This window comes from Phycodurus eques, chromosome 7 (genome assembly GCF_024500275.1).
Source record: "Phycodurus eques isolate BA_2022a chromosome 7, UOR_Pequ_1.1, whole genome shotgun sequence".
Taxonomy (NCBI): domain Eukaryota; kingdom Metazoa; phylum Chordata; class Actinopteri; order Syngnathiformes; family Syngnathidae; genus Phycodurus; species Phycodurus eques.
This window is the reverse complement of record NC_084531.1, coordinates 13,147,067-13,172,399: the sequence shown is the minus strand read 5'-3', so window position 1 is coordinate 13,172,399 and position 25,333 is coordinate 13,147,067. Positions and strand designations below refer to the sequence as shown.

The 25,333-nt window shown below is 41.9% G+C and overlaps 1 protein-coding gene across 1 annotated transcript in view; it reads left to right on the top strand.

The window, feature by feature from the left end:
- Positions 1-9,507: 9,507 nt before the first annotated feature.
- The window catches only part of capn12 (calpain 12), a 29,705-nt gene continuing 13,879 nt past the window's right edge, over positions 9,508-25,333 (top strand). The window contains exons 1-12 of the mRNA XM_061681674.1: positions 9,508-9,824; positions 10,881-10,950; positions 11,299-11,417; positions 14,886-15,019; positions 15,120-15,291; positions 15,369-15,453; positions 16,018-16,102; positions 19,347-19,424; positions 19,515-19,702; positions 22,254-22,501; positions 22,586-22,597; positions 24,964-25,043. Of these exons, the coding sequence (XP_061537658.1) occupies positions 9,636-9,824; positions 10,881-10,950; positions 11,299-11,417; positions 14,886-15,019; positions 15,120-15,291; positions 15,369-15,453; positions 16,018-16,102; positions 19,347-19,424; positions 19,515-19,702; positions 22,254-22,501; positions 22,586-22,597; positions 24,964-25,043 (1,460 nt within the window). The 5' untranslated portion in view covers positions 9,508-9,635. The remainder of the gene's footprint in view (positions 9,825-10,880; positions 10,951-11,298; positions 11,418-14,885; positions 15,020-15,119; positions 15,292-15,368; positions 15,454-16,017; positions 16,103-19,346; positions 19,425-19,514; positions 19,703-22,253; positions 22,502-22,585; positions 22,598-24,963; positions 25,044-25,333) is intronic.

Genomic DNA, 25,333 nt, shown 5'->3' with positions numbered 1-25,333 from the left:
CAGTAAAGATAGAAAAACAGTTTCCCGCTAACGACTCTAGGTCAGTCTGGCATGCATTACAATCGCTAACCAATCACAAGCGACGATCCCCCCCCAAGCCGAGAACAATAATAGACTAGCTGACGACTTGAACACCTTCTTCTGCAGATTTGAAAAGGATCACAAGCATTAATATTTTATTTTATTTTAGTCAAATCCACACCTTACCCTCAAATCTGTTGGGGACAAAACATTTGTTTGCTTGTGTAATGCTGATTAAAAAATATTTATATATGACTATGGTGGTGACAATGCAATACAGTATGAAGTTGCCGGTGATTTCTCATATTAGTGTTTGTAATGGCAAAAATAAAACACCTGACAAATGAAAGTAGCAAACAAAATGGGACCTACAGGTGAGCCTTGGGGAACACCACCCTTCATAGTTGCAACTACAAATTCAAGATAGCAAAGACAAGTGGAAATCGTTACAAAGCAACACTGCGTTTCAGTCATAATTGTGATATTTCCGAGACACGGTGACAGGCAGTAGGACCCGTAAAGAACACTAACCTGTTCCCCACTAAAAAAGTTATCCCAGCAGCCTCATGGCATGTCATGGTCTTTAAACACACACACACACGCACACACGCACACACACACACACTTTTCTGGCGTGAGTGGTGCACCCTCTAATTCCGATTAAATTTAAGATGATTAGCGGTAAAACTTGCACAACAAAGGGAATGCGTGAGCTGTATGTTTACTTTCCTGTGGGCCTGGCCCGTGGCCATAAGAGCCTCTCACTTATGCATGAGGAGATTGTGCTTTATCATAGAAAAAGCCAATTAACTGGGAGTTTTAATTACTTTTTTCTTGCACTGTGTGGATCCTCCAATCATCTCTGCAAGCCCCCTTGTCCTGTTTACCCTCCCTGACGTGGCACACATTTTAAAGTTAAGAGTGGCGGTGGCGAGGGGTTCAGGATGATATCATTGGTGCGCTTGATTCTGATAACGAGGAAGAGAAAAGATGCATTGGGGGAGCGATCGGACTGACTGCAGGAATCCCTTGCAGCTCTTTATGTTCACCCTGTTCCTCCCACCCCTCATCCTCTCCCCTCGCTCAGTGACCACAGAGTGAAACCTGAACACTGGAATTACACCCGCTCGCCCTCACCTTCCCAGTGAGAGTGAGGTGAGAAGCGACACGGGCAGCCATCCATCAATGCTGACTAAATTTTTTTGGGCATTGAAAACAAGACGGAGGCGGTTCGTTCTATGGAGTTATATATCGCTAAGATGGGTAGGGGTGAGATTTGAAACCAAGAGAGAGAAAGTTTGCATTGCATTCATACTGACAGACTCTGACAATGTTGAAATATGATGAGCGATTGGCAATAGTTGTATCCCACTGTGAAAAGTGGAGTTATGTAAAATGATAAATGATTTTCTTATTTACATTTTTTCTCGTGTTATTTTCAAAAATCCTACTGTACAGTTATGTAAACAAACTCCCAGTCAAAAACAGCAAAAAATGTCAGAAAACTGGTTCTGAACATGAGTCCCCAGCTAGCCACTCCCTCCCAAACACATGTACTTATAGGTCAGTGCTAAGAACTGAAGATGCCTTTAGAACTGCAATTGTCTTCATTTAATTTCATTTTTTGTCCCTACATCACAAGAAGTCCCCGTGGCATGATTGTGTGAACAGATTTTTTGTTCCGATTAAGCCACGAGTACAAGAACCTAAATACGCACACACATGCACGAATGCACACACACACACACACACACACACACACACGTCTTCATAATTACTGTGCATTCATATCATGAGGTTTCTTGAATTTTGGTGGCCACACCGCATGAGGCCCCTGATATGACTGTGTACTGTGATTTCTGTTCTCTAAACCATGCATACAAGAACACAGATGCACTCTTTTCACACACTCCTTTTCACCATCTCTCCCTCTCACACACACACACACACATTATCTCTCTTCCACAGAAATACGCACTTGCTCTTGATCTCTCTCTCTCTCTCTCTCTCTCACACACCACACACACACACACACACACACACACACACCAATGGGCCATTGCTAAAATCTTCAGATACTGTCAAAAAGATTTCTGTGTTCATATTATGGGATTACCTGATTTATTATTATTTTTTTGGTCCCAACACCACCAGAGGTCCTTATGATGTGACTTTGTTAACAGATTGATGCCCTCTTACAGTTGATGAATACCAGCACAGATGCAGACACGCATCATTGATTCTTCTCAAATGACCTTTTTTAAAAAAGCTTATTAGTTATTGAGAGGTCCAGAAAAACAACATAGCCTAGGCTAAATTCTCGAGTGAAAAGTCAGTTATTCGACCTCTACTATAACTCACCTGACTGCACCTGGTGACCCACCTTGACACACACGCACATACACAGACACACACACACACCCACACACTGACACTCATATCCACTCAGGTCAGTCATTTTTTACAAACCTTTCTGCCCAGAACGGAAGAAAAATGTCAGAAAACTGGATTTGAACATGTGCCCCCGGCAGGCCAACCCACTTCGCCCCACCCATGCACACCCACATAAACGGTCAAACACACACACACACATACGCACACACACACACACACACATAGGGGTTAGAGGTTTGTCCCAGATTGTGTGTGTCGAAGGTCAGGAGGTGGTAGTTTGATCCTGTGACAGGAGAGACATTTTTTCATTTATTTGCCCGCAGGCCTGAAGGCAGCTCAGTTCAACTATGTAACACTTTATGTTTCACATAAGTTAGCTGTCGTGTGAACGAAACAGCGGCAATATGAGTAACAGGCAGTAGCATCTTCTGTATTTGTTTGTTAGCAGGCTACTTCCTGGTTTGTTGAATTTTACGTAACAGGAGTGGCCAACCTTTGAGCTCAAAAGCCACATTTGATCTTTAAATTGGACAGATGAGCTAGGTCATTCGTAGATTAGGTTAAAAAACAAACAAACAAACAAATAAAAGTATATGTATAAATTGTAAAAGTTTATTTTACTAATGAAATAATTCATATGGATTTTTTAAATTGCATTTAGACTAATTTAATTGGAATGCATTGACCAATTATTAAATAAAAAAAACACTTTTCAAATGTATTTGTAGTATTACCCTTTTTACAAATTTTTTTCATTCATTCATTCATTCATCTTCCGTTCCACTTATCCTCAATATGGTCGCGGGCGCGCTGGAGCCTATCCCAGCTATCTCCGCCGAGAGGTGGGGTACACCCTGAACTGGTTGCCAGCCAATCGCAGGGCACATATAAACAAACAACCATTTGCACTCACATTCATACCTATGGGCAATTTATTGTCATCAATTAACCTACCTAATTTTTTTTCAATTTACAAATTAAAAATTTAAAATGAATGAATTCAAATTGAAATTAAATTTAAAAAAAAAAAAAACAAGCTCAAGGAATAAATATACTTGAATGTACCAATTTTAGGGGTGAAATGCTATATTAATGAAACAAAGAAAAGTTAATTTTAACAATAAAATAATGATTCATGCTAATCGTTTATTATTTAATCAAATATTGAATACAATGCATTTTTGAAATAATATAACTTTAGTTATTTTACTAATATTTTTCATTTACAAATTGAAAAAAAATTAATCAATTAAAATTTAAATTATGCTGAAAGAAAATTTGATTAAGGAATAAATACATTTTAATAAACCAAGTGAAATGAATGTGAAATTAAGGCAACAGATGAAATAGTTTTTAATAATAAAATAAGAATAAAATAATAATAATAATAATAAAATACTTTTGTTTTATTATTTAACCAATTTGATAAAATATACAATTTTAAAATGTATGTGTAACAATTTATTTTACTAAATGTTTTTCATTGTCAAATTGAAAAAAGAATGAATTGAAATAGAAATTGAAAAAAGTTAGATAAATGAATTTAAAAATTAATACATTTTAATTAACCCATTTTAGGAAAAATAATGGCCAAATGAATGCATCAAATATTACAGGACTCTCAAAAATAGAAATCTTTGGGCCAGATGTAAAAAACAGCACTGGAAGATTATGAGCCCCTGCGTTAGGAATTAATGGACAGGACTCGACTATTTGCATTCTGGCCACGGGGGAACAGGTGACTCTTGACTCAAATGGTAAAGAAATCATCACATTTTTCGCCGGATTTGCACCAAAATGTAGTGGCTTGTTGCATGGCATATCCTTCGCCAAGGTTTCTTGAAATTGGTTATGCAGTTTTAGTAGATTTAACTGTTTTATGTTCATATTGACGGAATGGTGGGCGACTGGTTAGAGCGTCTGCCTCACAGTTCTGAGGACGGGGGTTCAAATCCCGGCCTCGCCTGTGGGGAGTTTGCATGTTCTCCCCGTGCCTATGTGGGTTTTCTCCGGTTCTCACTCCGGTTTCCTCCCACATCCCAAAAACATGCATGGTAGGTTAATTGAAGTCTCTAAATTGCCCCCCGGTGTGAGTGCAAGTGCGAATCGTTGTTTGTTTCTATGTGCCCTGCGATTGGCTGGCAACCAGTTCAGGGTGTACCCCGCCTCCTGCCCGAAGATAGCTGGGATAGGCTCCAGCATGCCCGCGAACCTTGTGAGGATAAGCTGGTCACAAAATGGATGGATGGATGTTCCTATTGACTGTTGTGCTATAGGTGAAAATACAAAGTGTGTCAGAAATGTTCCAGGACTGGTGTCACAAAAGATATATTTTAAATACTAACTACAAGTTTTCTCCTTTAAAGTAAAATCCCCCTGGAATCTAGTGCACTTTCCCAGCCTTCTCTGCCACACCTTCATGCACTCCTCAAAGGATTCTTCCATCTTTGTGTCGGTCTCTTTGTCCATCCATCCGCCAAACAAATGAGTCTTCTATATCTTCTAATATAAGTTAGACAGTTTAGCTAGTACGTAGCTAATGTTCTAGCTCTCTATCGGTATTCAGTCAGATTGTTCTTACAACCGTCGTGCCAATTTGTCTTCTAGACCAGTGATTCTCAAGAGGTGGGTCAGGACCCAAAAGTGGGTTGGGGAACCATTTTGCATGCGTCGCAGACAGCTAGTATGAAATTCCATGTATTCGCATTCTGATTTTTTTCGGTACTGTACAGAGGCGCACCAAGTTCTAACGTGGAACAGCCACTGGTTAGCAGGCATTGGCTAGCACCCACTGCAATGGATCCCAGTGTGTTTCCGGATTGATTTTAAGGTTCTTTCATTGGTCTTTAAATGTCTTAATTGTCTTGGGCCTTCTTATCGCTCAGAAATAATTTTACCCTACGAACCCTCGTGAACTTTGAGGTCCTCTGGCTCTGGCCTTTTAGTTATTCCTAATGTCAGGACACGCAATCACGGCGATGCAGCGTGCCGGAGAATCTCAGGTCTGCAGAAAATGTTCTTGTTTTTAAGAAAAGGCTCAAGCACCACCTTTTTAATTCAGCTTTTACCGGGGGCTCCATCCTGGTGGCCGGTGGCCACGGCATATAGCCCTGATGCAGATGGCTTCCTGAGATGGTGTTTCCTCACCTGGATGCTCTGTTCTCAGAGTCAGGTTAGTACGGTAGTATTAGTTTTAACCTCTATGTAAGGGCATGTTTGTGCCTGTGGGCAAGTAGGAGGAGGTCTTAATTGACTGATCTATCTATCTGTCTGTCTGTCTGTCTGTCTGTCTATCTATCTATCTATCTATCTATCTATCTATCTATCTATCTATCTATCTATCTATCTATCTATCTATCTATCTATCTATCTATCTATCTATCTATCTATCTATCTATCTATCTATCTATCTATCTATCTATCTATCTATCTAATCTAATCTATCTATCTATCTAATCTAATCTATCTATCTATCTATCTAATCTAATCTATCTATCTAATCTATCCATCCATCCAGCCAGCCAGCCAGCCAGCCATCCATCCATCCATCCATCCATCCATCCATTTTCCATACCACTTATCCGGCCGCGGGCATGCTGTAGCCTATCCCAGGTATCCTGGGAGTGGCGGGGTACACCCTGAACTGGTTGCCAGCCAATCGCAGGGCACATATAAACAAACAAACATTCACACCTACGGGCGATTGAGATTCTCCAATTAACCTACCATGCATGTTTTTGGGATGTGGGAGGAAGCCGGAGTACCCGGAGAATATGCCAACTTTGTTTATTTCTTTATTGCTGTTTATTTATGATTTATTATTTGATTAATGGAAAGGTCTTCGACCGGCATTCTTTTTTGTATGAAATTCGCTTACTGTGCAAATTTAAGTTTGACTGATGGATTTGGTGGTATGTTAAATTCATTTGAAACGTTTAAACATTTAACAATATAACACCATGTACACGTGTTTCCAGAGGCTATTTTTAAACAAACAAAAAAGGATTTGTCGTTCTGAACTTTGCAACAATTGGAAAATGTGGGTCCCAGGGTGACAATAGTTTGAATTTGAGCTAGTATCTCGCGCTCTAGTTCTCCGGCGACATGTCCATTCGTTCGTCCTTCCGTTGGTACTGTACGTATGTAGAGTGGAACCCAGCTATTTGCGGGGGATGGGGACAGGGCTGGAGCGTGAAAATCCGTGGCTAATTGATCCCCAGGAATGGCGTTACGAAAGATGTATTTCAAAGTTTCCCCATTCACTGTGCGCTAGATGATCAACCAGCACATCTGCAAGTTTTCCCCTTCAAAGCGGTGCAACGCACTTCCCCAGCCGTCTCTGCCACACCTTCATGCGGATCTGGGAGGATTCTTCCTGGATCCTCTGCAACCACGGCCATCTTGATGTCACCCATGTCTTTAAAACGGGCCCCCTTGATGACCTCCTCAAGCTTGGCTAAGAGGAAAAAAAAGAAAAAAGGAAAATGGTTCTGTTCTTCTCAGCCAGGAACTTTCAGATGCTCAGGGCATTGTGAGTAGACACACTGTCATGATGAAGCAGCCACGAGTTGTTCTAATACAGCTCTCGTAAGATTTCTTTGTAGAAGTGCTAGTTGACTGTCTGGCCCCCTTTGAAGTGGAAAACTTGAAATATACTTGTATCGCTTGTGAAACCAGTTGTGGCACTTCTCTCACACAACGAAAAATAGGGAATTATGCATTATATTCAAGTCATTTCTCCTCAGTGTGGCCAAGGCGAACCAACGTCCCCTCCCTCCTTCCCTCAGCGTCCCCTGAACCGTTCGGCCGATACGTGCGTGAGTGATGCGGCATAAAACGGGCCGGGACAAAGCCGGTTAACCAGCAGGGAGAGCGAGCGGGACCCGAAGGCTCCTGGCGTCGGGGTCGTGGGATCAGAGCGGGTCACGGAGGTGTGGGAGTGTCTGCTCAGCCCTCTGACCTTTGTCACTGAAGGCTTCCTATAATCGGGGGCCTCATAGAGCATACGGACACAATGGAGTGCCTATGAATGGACTTCAATGGTGACCATTAGGCGGATCCGTGTCGCTATTCTTCTTGTTTGTTTAGTCCCGGTCAGTCTCACGTTTGCAGTGTAATCAGGCGTGTGATGGAGAGACAGCACGGCGGGCCAACAGGCTCTTGGAGATAGATATCCACCTCAACATCATGAATGGCACTGATATAAGGGGGAGGAGGGCAAAGGAGATGGTAATTGGACGTCCACTTCAAATTGGCTGAAGAGCGTAGTTCACAAGTGCTCAATAGAAAGGCTTTCCTGATATGTTTAGACCAGCCCACGACACAAAAAAAAAAACACAAAAACTGGTGACGACAACGTCTGGTAACGAGACGCCGAGTTTTGTTTGGGATCAATCAATTCTTCCTTTTCTTTTCTTTATTTTGTTTGCCCCACTTGAAAGACAAAAATGATGCCAGTAACAATATCTATGTCCTAAGTGTACTGTTTGTCAATTCGTGTTTGGAATACACGACCAACGGCACAAGAGCTGAACCTTTGATTATTATTATTATTATTATTATTATTATAATACAAACCCCCTGAAAGGAAATGCAATTGAGCAGTATCAAAAAGTGAAATTCATATCAAGTTTTAGAAATATTTATTTAATTTATTCTTATTTTAATTGTTTTAATTTTAATTTGATCATACAGATTTTACCCTTAAACGAAAATTAAACTTGAGCTGCAGAAAAAGTCCTATATAATTTTATGTTTACTTATATCCTCATTTTATTTTATTCTAGTATATTTTTAATTTTGTTTTACTATCTTTAATTTATTTGCTCAAACATTTATTTGATTCAAAAAATGATATGTCACATTATACTTTTTATTACTTTAGATTATACTTTAATTTTATTGTATTTTATTTTAATTCAGTTTTATGTATAATTTTATTTTTACCATACTGTTTTTATCCCAAAAGGGGAATTTATTTGAGCTCTATCAAAAAGTGTTATAACATTTTTCAAATTCAATTCTATCATATTATTTTAAATAAAGTTATTATAAATGTTATTTTAGTTTACGTGAAGAGTTACACATCTCAATTCAACTTTATTTAGGGAGCACATGAATGTAATAGTGGTAATTTAATAAATAGATTAATAGGTGATAATTAAAATAAAAACAATACAATAAAAATAACTAAATAAACTGTTCTTGTCTAATGCATGATTGGATGAAATTAAATTCAGCAGTATAAAAACTCATATATATATATATATATATATATATATACTGTAAATATTGACTTTATTGTATTATTACTTTTGTGTTATTATACTTTAGCTGTAACTTATTTTTTCGTCTTTTTTTCTTAAACAAAATCTAAACATACAAACTGTTGTCCCTAAATGGACATTCAATGCAATACTTTTTTTTTTTTTCCTAATCTTGACTGAGCGTTGTTTCTCAACCATGCAATTCTCGTTAAACAGTATGCATACTGTATTCTTCTGGTTGTGGTTTGTGCTTGTGTAGAACTGCACTGAGTCACATTTATTATTCCCACAATAATTAACATATTGGGGAAGTGGAGGCTCTGAATTGAGCGTATAGCAGTTTATTCATAGGTAAGATATTATTTACATGCTTTTCCATTCATTGCCCCTTTTTTTTTTTTTTTTTTAATTATTACCATTTATCATTGCCAGGATCCGATCAGCCAGGAAGCTTCATGGCAAGTGTAGCTGGAGTATACTACCATCTAGTGTCACGTCGAAGAAACTGACAACCAAGCGTCCTAACCTGAAAATACAATTGATAAAAGAAAATATGTTACATGAATTGTAAATACATACTGGAATGTTAATCATTTTAGGCCACAAATAATAAAGAAAACAATCCAAAACAAAGTTTTTGGGTGTGTTGCATTCAAGTACCCAAAAAGCCTGCCCTGACTTGTCCTTTTAAGTGCACATTTGTTTCTGTTCAATGCTGCTGGACGATTAAAATATCAGCATCGAAGAAGCTCCTGGCACCGTGCCATTACCCTGACTCCAACTCGTCGTACCTCCCTGGCGCTCTGCATACCTTCCCAGGCTAAGGCAGCACTGAAGAGACTGCATGTGCCTTCTGGGGCTTCCTCTTCTTTCTTCCTTCCTGGGTGTGCACTCTGCATTTAAGCCACAAGCTGATTCAAGCGCTTGCACAGTTTCCTGACAGCCACGGACAGCATGGAGGCGTCTTTGGGCTCTTTCGGGAACCCGATCAGGTTTAAGGATCAGGACTTTCAGAGTCTGCTGGAGAAGTGTCTCAAGTCCGGCGAGATGTTCTCTGATCAGAGCTTCCCAGCCGAGCAGAAGTCTATCGGCATGCCGGAGGAAGATGACCCCAGAAAGGCCATCAAGTGGAAAAGACCCAAGGTAGACCCGCCAGATTTTATTCACCAGTTTTTATTCCGGTGCTTCCGGTATCAACAAGTGGATTGAATTCATTACTATAATCAATAGAATCAATAGTGATTCTCAAAGTCTAGTAGGAGTACCACTAGTGGGACGCGGGCTCTCTGCAGTGGTATGTGAAAGTATGTGAAATCAGTCAATTAAATACAAATAAAATGTATAATATTTAAAACATCACATACAATCAAACTTTAACTATGCATACAGCCTGTTTATAGCCTTTAAAGAAAAAAAAAAACCATCCAGAACATTATATATTTTTAGTTTTCTAGTGCAGTACATTTGCATTTAATCCAATGAACTGTTTACTTTTAAATATTTACGTGCAAAGTTTACCAACGTACTGTATGTGCAATACATTTTAACTGTGCCATTAGCCTACTTCGCCATTGTATTTTAATATTGGTCATTATTGTGGTACTTGGTGTAAAAAGTTATGAGAGCCACTAAGACCAGCGCACTATTCATTGCCGCCATGTTGGATTGTAGGAAATGTCGACATCATAAATGGGAAAACTTGACAATGGGAAACACTGAATATTGTGGGAACATAATATAATCACTGGACACCTCATTAGTCACACCTGTTAAAGTAGAGCACATTTTCTTTTAAATTTATTACAAAGATAAGGTTTGTCTGTGTTTTGATTGACACTGTTGGAGAGGCGTTCATTTTACAATACGTTATATTGAATTATCAAATTTTTATTTTACATTTGATTTAAAAGTTATGTTCACACATTCACTGCCATTGACGGCTTTAGAAGTCAAATGTCCATGCTAATTGGGAAGGCTGGCAGTGAATGAGTTAATAGTTCTCAGGGTGTGTCAATCAAAAAGGAGCATTGTTATCTATACGAAGGCAGAATTTGTCATGAAGCTCTTGCATTGGTGTACCTAATGATGTGTCCTGGCCCCTGGGAGTACAAATGTTTCACAATTTTCTTTCTTCGGAAATTTCATGACTTAGATTGTTGATGACCCTCACTCTGTCCTGTTGTTTGTCCACCCCTGAAGGACATCAGTGAGAAAGCTGTGTTTGTAGAGGGAACCATCGGCACCACTGACATCTGCCAAGGTCAGCTAGGTGAGTACATAAGGAATGATCGAGGCCTCCTTGATGGGAACAGACCATGTCTGGAAAATAAAACTTCGCGTGCGTGCGGGACTCTGCACTCCCATTTTTTACAGTTTTGTTTTGTTCCCCCCCACACCACCAAAAGCTGCAATATAGCCTGAAAAACAACACGGAACAGATGTTTTCTCTTGGACAGGAATGCGACTTATTAGAGATTTTTGTGTGTGTTTGTAGCCAGGCATTGACACTAACAGGAGTTACACTCCAAAGGAGACCAGTTGTTTGCCACTATTTCCTGCTGCCTCACAGCAATATGGTTGGCCGATAACTGACAAACACATTGGTTTGTGTCCCCAGGTAACTGCTGGCTGCTGGCGGCACTGTCCTGTCTTACCATGCACCCCAAACTCTTTGTCAAGGTGGTGCCGCCCAACCAAAGCCTGTCTAAGTCTTATGCGGGCATCTTCCATTTCAGGGTGAGTAAAACAGTAAGTGGATAGACCACAACACATCCTCCTCTGATGTCATCCATCAGGCTGCTAATGAGACATTCACAAACCTCAGGCCAGCTGAGACTTGCATCTTGTTTGGAGCTCGCCAACGCAAAATTACTCAAGCAAACATAAGCACAAATAGTTCCTCTGAGACCGTGGTCTTATCTGTTTGTGCTTTTATACCCCTATCTCACTGGCCTGGAGACGAGGTGGGAATTCCATGGCGACTTCAGTCTCCGCTGGTTGCGGTGACGTCTCCCAGAGTCTCCTGGAGTCTCACCCGTTTGCCAACAAGTTGCAGTGAAATCCTCCATCCATCCATTCTCAACACCGCTTATCCTGGTTAGGGTCACGTGCCATTACCCTCAGGGTACCCCGCCTGCCGCCCAGAGTCAGCTGGGATAGTCTCCAACACGGCCGCGACCCTAGTGAGGTTAAGCGGTACAAAAATGGATGGATGGATGGACCTTTTGGCGACTCCTCTATATGCTCACTATAGAGAAAAACATTATGTCGAGTAATATCACAAAACTGCAATCCATTTTCAGAAAGATTTATCTGGACGTCCCTACTTATGCCTCCTTCAACCTCTGATATCTTGGCTGTCTCGGCGACGTCTCCACCAGTGAGATAGACCCTTTAGTCCCCAAAGAACTGGCATCATTTTGTCTTGAATTCATTCCTTCTTTTGCACCCATGTAAACCAACAATCACTACCTACCACCCTACCAACCTACTTAATACCCTCCTTCCTTACCTACCATCCAACCAACCTACCTACATGTATTATAATGTACAGTACCTACCTACCATCCAAATACTACCAAGCTCATTACCACCCAACCCACTAACCCAACAACCTACCGACCTTCCTACTAAGCTACCCACCTACTCACCACCCACCAACCCACCTACGTACTGAGCGACCTTTACTGTACCTACCTGGCTGCCTACCCATCTACCGACCTTCCTTCCTAGCTACCCACTTACCTGCCACCCAACCCACCTACCCATGTCGCCACCTTTTCGTTTGTACGCTTGCCTAACTACACTACCTACCTGGCTACCTACCTACCACACTGCTCGTTATCAGTGACTTATTAACAGCTGCTCTTATACCATGCCTTTTCGTGACAGAACATTTGGAACACACTTACGTACCTACCAACCTACCTACTACATATTGTACCTATGTCCCATCTGCAAACCATCTTATCTACCTACCACCCAAACTATGAACCTACCTACTCCTTGGCAACATTAGTTCTGGAATTCAACTAAGTTTCACTTTTGAAACTACTTTCAAAAGTGAAACTTGTATGTTGTATGAGTTCACCACACACAAAGTGAAATATTTCACGCCTTTATTTGTTTCAATTTTGATGATTATGGCAGAAAGACTAAAATAAATAAATACAGTATTTCACAAAATGTGACACACACATGTCTTGTCACCAACAAAAAAAGGATCTTAAACACAAACATGTTAGCCTTCTGAAAAGCGTATTAAAGTAATATGCCCTCGGTACTTAGTGGGGCCTCCTTTTGCATTAATGACAGCATCAAGGCGATCAGCCTTTGGCACAGTTCAGGTGTCATTGTAGCCCAAATTGCTTTGATATTGGCCTTCGGACCATGTGCATTTCGAGGTTTCTGTTCCCTCATCTTCCTCTTGACAATACCCCATCAATTTCCAACGGGGTTCAAGTCAGCCGAGTTTGCTGGCCAATCAGGTGCTGGTTTTCCATGGCTATTAAACCAGGTATCAGAATCAGAATCATCTTTATTTGCCAAGTATGTCAAAAACACACAAGGAATTTGTCTCCGGTATTGGTAGATTTGCCTTTGCGGGCAGGAAAATCAAACCATTGTCTCCAAAAAGCTCGTCGGCAACGGGAAGCATGAAGTGCTCTAAAATGCACTGGTTGACAGTTGCGTTGACTGTGGACAATGGACCCACACCAGCAAATGACATGGCTCCCCAAACCACTACTGGACTTGAAGCAGCTTGACTTTTGTTGCTTCTCGGGTTTTCCTCCAGACTCTGGGACGTTGGTTTCCAAATGAAATGCAAAATTTACTTTCATCTGAAAAGAAGACTTGGGACCACTGGACAACAGACCAGTACTTTTTCTCCTTAGCCCAGCACAGACAGACGCCTCTGACGTTGTTTTTGGTTCAGGAGTGTCTTGACACGTGGAGTTCTCCAGCTGTAGCCCATGTCATGCAGACGTCTGTATGTGGTGGTTTCTGATACACTGACACCAGCCTCAGTCCACTGCTTATAGAACACCCCCAGATTTCTGAATCGCCTTTGCTTGACAGCCGTCTCAAGGCGGCGGTCATCCCTGTCACTTGTGCACCTTTTGCGGCCACATTTCCCCCTTCCTCTTAACATTCTGTTAATGTACTTTGCTACAGCGCCCTGTGAGCATCCAGCTTCTTTTGCAATTTATTTTTGAGACCTCTTCTCCTTATGGAGGGTGTCAATGATGTTTTTTTTGCACAACCATCAAGTCAGCAGTCTTTCCCATGATTCTGAAGCCTACTAAGCCAGACTGAGACCATTTAAAGGCTGAGGAAAACCTCTGTCGGTGTTTTGCATTAATGAGCTGACTAGCTTGGTAGACATATTCTAATTTGGTGAAATACTGGATTTGTTTATTTGTTTGTCTTTCTGCCATAATCGTTAAAATTGAAACAAATAAAGGCTTCAAATAATTCACTTTGTGTTTGGTGAACCAATATAACATACACGTTTCACTTTTTGAAACTAATTATTGAAATAAATGGACCTTCCCTCGACATTCAAATGTTTTGGCACGTACCTGAAAATAATGTTTCCAAATAGGAGGAGCTTATGTAATGGGAATGCTCGAAGTAGAGGTGCATTCACATTCTTGTCAAAAATTGTTGAAGAATTTAGCGGTATTAGCAGTTCGCTGTTTTCCCTGGGTGCAGCAGCGGCCCGTTGGAGACTCCTAACGAGAATGTGACATGACTTAACTTGCAGGACCGAGGGACTGTAAACTCATTTCGCCCTGTCAGGGTGATTTGAGAGCAGTCCGGGCATGCAGGTAGTGAATACCCAATGACGCACGCACGCACGCACGCACGCACACATACAGCTGCAGGCCTGTAGAGAACACATCCTGTGTCACAACCAATTACTCACTTTGAAAGTGCAGGTACATTTAAAAGGGCGAGAGGACTGTACGTTTTATCACTCAACTCATTTAACAGCTTTCACCGTCTGTCTTGTACAATTTGACATCACATTTAGACTAAATATAGATGATGAAAGACGCTTTAATGTGTGGTTAATCTCTTGTTTCTGGGTTGTCTTTTGTGTTTTATATTTATTTGCTCACTGAGTTGATGTCTTTTCACTCCATCTCCTGCGCGATTCACCTAAATGATGGTTCTTGTCTGCCCCTGTGTCCCGTGTAGTTCTGGCAGTATGGTGAGTGGGTGGAGGTGGTTGTGGATGACAAGCTGCCAGTGCGAGAGGGCCGTCTGCTCTTCAGCTACTCTCACACCCGCAACGAGTACTGGAGCGCCCTGGTGGAGAAGGCCTACGCCAAGTCAGTTCCGCCACTACAAGCATACGTTCCTGCGTCGTAAAGTCTGACATGGCCCCGCGCGGTCCTTGCATCATTTTAACCATTTCTGGTACGCTTGCAGGTTAATCGGATCGTACGGAAGTCTGAGGGGTGGCAACATTTCGGAGGGGATGGAGGATTTCACAGGCGGTATCGCGTACTCGCTGCCCGTCTCTTCTCACACGCCTCGCGTCTTCTGGAGGTTGCTGACAGCAGCCCTCGCCCGAGGCAGCCTGCTTAGCTGCTTTATTCAGGTACATGGGAGATGTCCCAGCATGCAAATTTACATTCGTAACAGGCAGGGGCTTTTTGTGTGTGTGTGTCTGCGCAGGCCAACAACTACAAGGAGGTTGGTATGGTAAATGCTGACGGGCTGATAAAGGGCCATGCCTACGCCATCACCGAAACGGACCAGGAAAGTATCCAAAGTTCTCAACTCAAACAACTTGATATCAGCATCTTATTTCATCATGATAATCTGTTTTACGCTCATCACATGATTTTATAGTCTCAATTTATCTCATTTCATAATTTTATCACTGTATCTCATCTTGTTATTTTATCATCTCATAATCATATTTTTCTCATCACATCTCATTTTATTTTTGTGTCATTTCATAAACTCACCTCATAATCTATCTCGAATCTTCTTGTTATCTAAATGTTGTCTCATCTAATTTTATCAGCTCAAAATCCTATTTATCGCATCTCGTAGTCCCATCATTTCTTCATCACATTGTATCACTTTATAATTTAATCATGTCATAATTTCATGTATTACAGCTCATCATTTTCCAATGTCTCATCTCACTTGATCTAAAATCTCAATGTTAGCATTGCATCATCTCATTTGATGTCAAACAATTTGATCATTTCATGATCTCATTTGAGCTCATCATGACCAAACTTTATGATCTCATCTGATTGCAAATGATGACAGCGTACAATCATCCTTGATGATGATTTCTTGTGTTTTCAGGTGAGGCATGAGGCAAATGAGATTTTGCTTCTGAGGCTGAGGAATCCATGGGGCTTTGTTGAATACCGTGGACCCTGGAGTGACAAGTGAGGGCACCCAATGTTGGGGAGTAACAAATTACATGTAACCAGATTACTAAATCTAATCACAAAATGTACATACAACCCTAATTCCAATGAAGTTGGGATGTTGTGTTAAACATAAATACAAACGGATAACAATGATTTGCAAATCATGTTCAACCTATATTACATTGAATACACTACAAAGACAAGATATTTAATGTTCAAACTGATAAACCTTATTGTTTTTAGCAAATAATCATTAACTTAGAATTTTATGGCTGCAACACGTTCCAAATAAGCTGGGACAGGTGGCAAAAAAGACAGAAAGTTGAGGAATGCTCATCAAACACCTGTTTGGAACATCGCACAGGTGAACAGGCGAATTGGGAACAGGTGGGTGCCATGATTGGGTATAAAAGGAACTTCCCTGAATTGCTCAGTCATTCACAAGCAAAGATGGGGCGAGGTTCACCTCTTTATGAACAAGTGCGTGAGAAAATTTAAGGACAATGTTCCTCAACGTACAATTGCAAGGAATTTAGGGATTTCATCATCTACGGTCCATAAAATCATCAAAAGGTTCAGAGAATCTGGAGAAACCACTGCATGGAAGCGGCAAGGCCGAAAACCAACTTGGAATGCCCGTGACCTTCGATCCCTCAGGCGGCACTGCATCAAAAACCGACATCAATGCTTCTCTGGGCCCGAGCTCATCTAAGATGGACTGATGCAAAGTGGAAAAGTGTTCTGCGGTCCGACGAGTCCACATTTCAAATTGTTTTTGCAAATTGTGGACGTCGTGTCCTCCGGGCCAAAGAGGAAAAGAACCATCCGGACTGTTATGGATGCAAAGCTCAAAAGCCAGCATCTGTGATGGTATGGGGCTGTGTTAGTGCCAGTGGCATGGATAATTTACAAATCTATGAAGGCACCATTAATGCTGAAAGGTACATACAGGTTTTGGAGAAACATATGCTGCCATCCAAGCAACGTCTTTTTCATGGGCATCCCTGCTTATTTCAGCAAGACAATGCCAAACCACATTCTACACGTATTACAACAGCGTGGCTTCATAGTAAAAGAGTGCGGGTACTAGACTGGCCTGCCTGCAGTCCAGACCTGTCTCCCATTGAAAATATGTGGCGCATTATGAAGCGTAAAATATGACAACTGAGACCCCGGACTGTTGAACAGGTCAAGCTGTACATCAAGCAAGAATTGGAAAGAATTCCACCTACAAAGCTTCAACAATTAGTGTCCTCAGTTCCCAAACTTTTATTGAATGTTGTTAAAAGAAAATCCTGTTGATGCATTCATTCAAAATTAAGAAAAGTAATCAACATGTAATCAGATGTAATTTGTTATATTACTTTGAGAAAGTAATTAAAATAGTTACACTTTTATTGCATTTTCTACAGGGTAACTTGTAATTGTAAAAACTACATTTCCAAAAGTAATCTTGCTAATAAACCAAGATTACTACAAAACACACACAGGTTTGTATCTACAGTGGGTACGGAAAGTTTTCAGACCCCCTTAAATTTTTAACTCTTTGTTATATTGGAGCCATTTGCTAAAATAATTTAAGTAATCCCCCCCCCCACCCCTCCCCCCCACCCCCCCACACACACACACATTAATGTACACACAGCACCCCATATTGACAGAAAAAAAACGGAATTGTTGAATTGTTTTGCAGATTTATTAAAAAAGAAAAACTGAAATCTCACACAGCCATAAGTATTCAGACCCTTTGCTCAGTATTTAGTAGACGCACCCTTTTGAGCTAATACAGCCATGAGTCTTTTTGGGAATGAGGCAAAAAGTTTTTCACACCTGGATTTGGCGATCATCTCAGAATCAGAATCAGAATCATCTTTATTTGCCAAGTATGTCCAAAACACAAGGAATTTGTGTTTTGGACATACTTGGATCTCCCATTCCTCCTTGCAGATCCTCTCCAGTTCTGCCAGGTTGGATGGTGAATGTTGGTGGACAGCCATGTTCAGGTCTCTCCAGAGATGCTCAATTGGGTTTAAGTCAGGGCTCTGGCTGGGCCATTCAAAAACAGTCACGGTGTTGTTCTGAAGCCACTCCTTCGGTATTTTAACTGCGTGCTTAGGGTCATTGTCTTTTTTTAAGGTGAACCTTCGGCCTCGTCTGAGGTTCTGAGCACTCTGGAGAAGGTTTTCATCCAGGATATCCCTGTACTTGGCTGCATTCATCTTTCCTTCGATTGCAACCCGTCTTCCTGTCCCTGCAGCTGAAAAACACCCCCACAGCATGATGCCGCCACCACCGTGCTTCACTGTTGGGATTGTATTGCACAGGTGATGAGAAGTGCCTGGTTTTCTCCACACATGCCACTTAGAATTTAGGTCAAAAAGTTATTGGTCTTATCAGACCAGAGATGAGACCTTATTTCTCACCATCTTGGAGTCCTTCACATGTTTTTTTAGCAAACTCAATGTGGGCTTTCATGTGTCTTGCACTGACGAGAGGCTTCCGTCGGGCCACTCTGCCATAAAGCCCCGACTGGTGGAGGTCATGCAGACCTCCACCAGTCGGAGGTCACTGCATCTCCGGAGCTCAGCCACAGTGATCTTTGGGTTCTTCTTTACCTCTCTCACCAAGGCTCTTCTCCCCCAATTGCTCAGTTTGTCTTCCATTTCAGGATTATGGAGGCCACTGTGCTCTTAGGAACCCTAAGTGCAGCAGAAAGTTTTTGTAACCTTGGCCAGATCGGTCGGTGCCTTGCCACAATTCTGTCTCTGAGCGCTTCAGGCAGTTCCTTTGACCTCATGATTCTCATTTGCTCTGACATGCACTGTGACCTGTCAGGTCTTATATAGATAGGGGTGTGGCTTTCCTTATCAAGTCCAAACAGTATAATCAAACACAGCTGGACTCCAATGAAGGTGTAGAACCATCTCAAGGATGATAAGAAGAAATGGACAGCACCCGAGTTAAATATATGAGTGTCACAGTAAAGGGTCTGAATACTTATGGCTGTGTGATATTTCAGTTTTTCTTTTTTAATAAATCAGTAAGAAATTCAACAATTACATTTTTTTCCTGTCAATATGGGGTGCTCTGTGTACATTAATGAGGAAAAATGAACTTAAATGATTTTAACAAAAGGCTGCAATATAACAAAGAGAGAAAAAATTAAAGGGGCGTGAAAACCTTCCGTACCCACTGTATATTTGCATGTATATTGGATACTTGTAGAGTTTCTTTTCTTTCTTTGTGTGTGCGGCTGTAGGGGCAAAGAGTGGGATGACATATCCAAAGAGGAGAAAGGGAGACTTGAAATGAAACATAAGGAAGATGGAGAGTTCTGGTGAGCATCAGAAACTGAAACAAATCCCATCCAAATAGCCAGTCACTTGTTAGGATAGCAGCATCCTCTTTTATCTATGATCTGGAACAGGATCAGCGCTGAGGATTTTTGCAAGAAGTTTGATTTTGTGGAGCTCTGCAGTATCAACCCTGACAACCTTCTGGAGGGAAAAACAGTGGAGCCCTTTAGCTCCTCAGCCTCTTCTAAATGGACCATCAATGAGCATGATGGGGTGTGGCTGAAAGGAAGCTCCGCTGGTGGAAGCCGAAAATACAACCGTATGTACAATATCAAGTAGAGTGTAACCTCGGGTTCCAAACTTAATTGGTTCCGTGACCCCGTTTGTAACTCGAAAAATTCTTAACCTGAAGCAATGTTTCCCTTTGAAATGGATGGAAATGCAATTAATCTGTTCAAGCCCCCAAATTAAACTGCACTTACCTTTTTTTGTCAGTGTGTGGTTAAAAATAAATAGTGCAATATATCCATCCATCCATCCATCCATTTTCTACCGCTTATCCGAGGCAGTAGCTTTAGCAGGGACGCCCAGACTTCCCTCTCCCCAGCCACTTCATCCAGCTCTTCCGGGGGGATCCCGAGGCGTTCCCAGGGTCGTCCCCGGGTCTCCTCCCAGTGGGACGTGCCCGGAACACCTCACCAGGGAGGCGTCCGGGGGGCATCAGAATCAGATGCCCCAGCCTCCTCATCTGGCGCTTCTCGATGCGGAGGAGCAGCGGCTCTACTCTGAGATCCTCCCGGATGGCCCGAGCTTCTCACCCTATCTCTAAGGGAGAGCCCGGACACCCTGCGGAGGAAACTAATTTCGCCCGCTTGTATCCGGGATCTTGTTCTTTCGGTCACGACCCACAGCTCGTGACCATAGGTGAGGGTAGGACCGTAGATCGACCGGTAAATCGAGAGCTTCGCCTTTAGGCTTAGCTCCTTCTTTACCACAACGGACCGATACAAATAGAAAGTGAAAACACTATTAAATAAATAAAACAATAAATATGATAACAGTTTAATTGTTCATTAACTTTAAGGAGGGGAAAGGGGAGGAGGACTACCGTTCCTTGTTGAACAAGAGATTCTTCCATAATAACATGGGGAAATTCTGATTCAGGTGTTTTTTTTCTGTTTCTTTTCTAATTCATTAATTGATTTTGGCGCAAGAAACTGATCCAGGGAAAGTTTTCTTTTTCAGTTTCAGTTTCAGTTTATTTTTGAAAGGGGACAATGCAATTTCATAAAACACATGAAGTACACATGGTTAAAAATGCCAGAATTAGCCAGAAGGCTAGTTTTCATCTGTAGTCCCCTGGCCAAGATGTAAAAAAGCAGTAGAATACATCTACAAGACAATATAATGCAGGATACATAATCAAACTATACTATTAAGAGAGAATGAAACCATAATTTTTTTGATCGTAACAAAAAAACAACATAACATACTTGTCTTTTAGTGTTGGCAGCTATAGGTGTTAACTAGCCACATTTTCAGTTTTTTTGTGAAGGCCTTGTATGTTGTAAGCAGTTTAACCTCCTCGGGTACTGAGTTCCACTCACCAGCGCTCCTCACTGACCAAGCTTCTGTTCACACAAAAAAAAATCATAAAGTGGGACATCACATTGTCATTTAAAAGATGAATTGCTCTGCTGGCCAATTTGATGCACATTCCATTTGAATGTTTTTTTTTTTTTTTTTTTTTTTTAATTGCCTCGCTCACACTATCACCAGTGAGCGCTTTCTCATTTTTGTCAGTCTAATTGCATCACCATGCAATTGTCATTGCATGACGCACAGGTAATGACGGTTGCACAACGCACAGATCTTTCTGCGCATCGATGAAAAGTGCTTCCAAACACTATCTTTAGCAGTTTCGCTTTTAATCTTGTGTGCCATTCCTACTGTTTAGCCCTTTGTTAACTTTTTTTTCAGAAAAAGCGCCGCATGACAGTAGCGCACCTCCTCCAGTCTTCATTTATAATGGGCCAGCTGCTACTTGCATCTGCTTGGCTGAGTGTGCGTATTGGCAGAATTCACGTAACGTGAATTGTTTGTAAGCAGTCTTTCGTAACCCAAGGTTCCACTGTATACAAATCTAAAAACAATTAGACCCCCAAAAAAAAAAAAAAAAAAACACGGACCGTTTTTGGTACAGCGATGCCTTGGAAAACCATTGAATATCAAATCATCTTTCCTCGTTGAAATGAATGGAAATGCAGTTAATCTGTATCATCCCACTCAAAAAAACAAAAAAAATTTTTTAAAGAAAACTAGAACAACATATTATTGTGCTTTATAAAAACATGAAATAATGACATAATTCAATAGAATGTAAAAAATGTAACCATTTTTACCACATTTTCTTGCTTCTATTCAATGGATATTGCGCCATTCCTTTTGGTGGACAAGAGGGTAGCCTCCCTCCACCCGGGGACGACCCAGGAGACGCTGGAGAGACTATGTCTCTCGGCTGGCCTGGGAAGGCCTCAGGATCCCCCCAGAAGAGCTGGATGAAGTGGCTGGGGAGGCGGAAGCTTACCCAGCCACAGCTTTCCTGCTAAAGGAACCTGTGGCTAAAGCGACTGTCCCTGCGACAGTTGTTAGCGTAGCACTAAAGGGCGTAACACACTTTAAGAATCACTGCTATACCTGCACATGACAATATTTGTTGTTATATTGTGTTTAAATGTTCATTTTACTCAATCCTATATCTATCCAAGAGAAACTACTCTTTTTGAAGTGGTTTCTTCATTTTCTCCCCCCCAGACCTGTATCGCAATAAGATGAGGCTTTCACTCATCATACCGGTGATTTCTCCTTAGGAACCTTTTGGAAGAACCCTCAGTTTGAGCTGGTTCTCACAGAGCAGGACCAGCCGAATGAGGAAGATGAGGAGGAGGAGGAGGACGGTGATGATGAGGAGGAAGGCGGAGCCCCAAACGACAGCAGGAAGACAGAAAAGCAGAAGATTAAGGCCAAGAAGTGCACGGTGCTTGTAGAAATCCTGCAGAAAGACCGCAGGCGCAAGGACAAAGTCCACTACCTCTACATGGGTTTTCACATCTACAAGGTCCTCATTCACATCCTGAAGAGAAAATTCCAATTTTCACTTGTGGAACTCACACTTTTCTTCGTTTTCTATTGTTTTTTCCAGGTTCCATCTGAGGTTGGTTGTCAAAGACTTAACAGTTAGTTGTTAGCTTAAAGGTGGAGTATGCAGTTTTCAAATTGCTAGCAAGATTTGAATGTAGGCTCACTTCACACTCCGCCCTCACACCCGCCCCCTACCTTCTCTGCCCAAAGAAACGGAGCACACCAAGGATGCTACATTGTTAGCATTGCTTATTCATGATGGAGTATTGTCAAACTTGAAATGTTATTGGTTTGATGATGTATTTGTTTGGGAATGTACAATCAATTAAGAATATAACAGAGGTGATGAACTTACTGTTAAGTTGATATAGACTGGACTCAAGAGCAGGCGGAGGCTGAGAGGTTGTAATAATAATAAGTTTATTGAAAAAAAGGGGAATGGGGAGGGCCCTTGAGCTGTGCTGACGGTTCTTGAGGCAGAGAATGTGTGGCAGGCGGTGACGAGGACAGGCGGCTGGCTTGTTGGGGTGGTGACAGGAAACCACTTGATAGGGAACACTGAGGACAAGGAGAAACACACAGGTCAGAAAGATGACGAGGAATAACGTAGCTTACTTGGTAACTGGGGAGCCGTTGTACCGCAGCAGACGCGTCAATACTCTGGCAAGCTTTTCTGGGTTCAGGCAGCCTTAATAGCAGGTGGTAACGAGGGCTGATTGGTGAGAGGTGCCCGGCTGAGGAAGGTGCTGGAAAGAGAGAGCGGAGGGGCGAGAGGGCGCAAAAAGCGCCACCCAGGCTCCAACGGTAGAACTGCAGGGAAGCTCATGACACTGAGCTGATGACCCAGTGCGAATGGTAACGTTGGCTTTGTTTTTCCAACCCCAGCCATCGAGAGCCGTAATCGTATAGGACACCAACATTATACATTTACACTCGATTTGTCTTGAGAGCTGTCCAATTCCTATTTTAAATTTTTGTTGTTAATCAGGGTTAAATAATCTGGTTTTGGGATGGGCCCGACCTGCAGAGGCCATGCCTCTTAATCACTCACTTAGCACACACTCGCACCATTCACTGAAAATATTTTTCACACACACATCCAGGGTATCTTGGGGGGGGGGGGGTCGGGGGTCGGGAGAGTGCGGGTTTCTGTACATCAGTGCTGTTTCCCGGTCTAGACGCCCTGCTCCTCCGCCCTGCCTGCAGATTTTAATGCATTAAACTCATTTCCTTTCTTTTAATGCACGACACACACCTATCTCTGAAGGGCATCGGGTTGGGGAGGTGGGGGGGGTCTGGCTGTCCTGGGAGTGGGGGAGTTGGGCAAGCACAGGGCCGTGGGTGTTGGCTGTCATTGGGTCCCTGCAGTCTCCTGTGGGTGGCCGGTTTTCGGGGCGCCTCAGTGGAGCCGATGGACTACCCTGGGTCCCTCGGTGTGGGAGGTGTCCCGTCCACCGGGCCGCTCTCGGGTGGACCCCTGGACCCGACCCCGCCTCCCGATTGGGTGGGGTGGGATCCTCAACCCTCGCGGTGCAGGCACAGCAAATACAGGACACTTCTGACGGTTATTGTGCATGCTAAACGGTGTCAATTCACTTGCATGTGTCTGCAGACACACACCCCTGGGACTTATTCGCTGGGTGTGGGGCCACTCACTCATTGCGACAAATAACATGACTATGCAAATTTCTTGGGTATCCCCTCACTTTCACTCTGGTCCTACAGAGGTTTCTAATTTACATAGCCTCTCCCACCACACTTCAGGGTCCACGAACCCTTGTCCTGCATGCTTCCCCTCCTGTCCCTGTGCTAGAGCTTTTTTTGTTGTTGTCTTCTTTTCCTATATTATTTTCACTCTCTCTCCTTTGTTTTTTTCCCCCTGTCACTCCCCTTTAAAAACGTTGTTCTGTTTGACTGAACGACTATAATTCTCAATAAATATCCATCAGAATACAAAGAAACCACAGTGGCGGCTTAAAAAGTTCACTGTGACACAGTAAAACTGTTCCGGCATAAAAAGGATATAGATATTCCTTTCTGCTTGACGGTCACACAGGACAAACAAAATGAAAAAAATAAAAAATCTGGCCAAGAAACTATAATAATCTTCTATTGCGAAAAGCTAATGTGTGTCCCCATGAGGCTGCGTGTGCGTAGTGCATGTGTGCAAATGATTGACATCTCTTTGATCACGCTTTCTGTCTCTACAGTCTCTGATTGGTTATCCTTGTTGCGCCGTGACACATTTTAAAATGATAATTAAAATGTAATTAGATTCATAAAATGGGGGTAGACATGGATGATATTTTAAAATATAATTTGAATAATATTCTACTGTCAGTTCATACAGTTTTAACATAAATGACAAAAAGTGTTTTTCTTTTTTGGAAACTGCAAGCTCTACCTTGTAATTTAAGGAACTCTTTTTACTCCACTCAGCTTCAGGGTACATGTCTGGATCGCAACTTCTTCATGAAAAATCGTCCAGTTGGTCGTTCAGGGAAATATAAGGCTCAAAGGTAAAGCTTTTACTCATTGAAATACTGTGATCAATGTTTATGCTTAAAAAATATGGTTCCGGGGACGCTGTGGAGAAGACCATGGAGTAGGATGTGTTTTTTTGGGCTCTCGACAAACCTTTCATTATAGAGCTTAAGGTGTCAGTAAATCTACTTCATATATGCATTTTAAGTAGAATATATGAGCAGATACACTCGTATGGCTACGAATCAGTGTAAAAGCAAAAACGACGGCTAAGCTAAAACCAAGCATAGTTTCGATGCTAGCCACAATAACGCCCATGGATTGC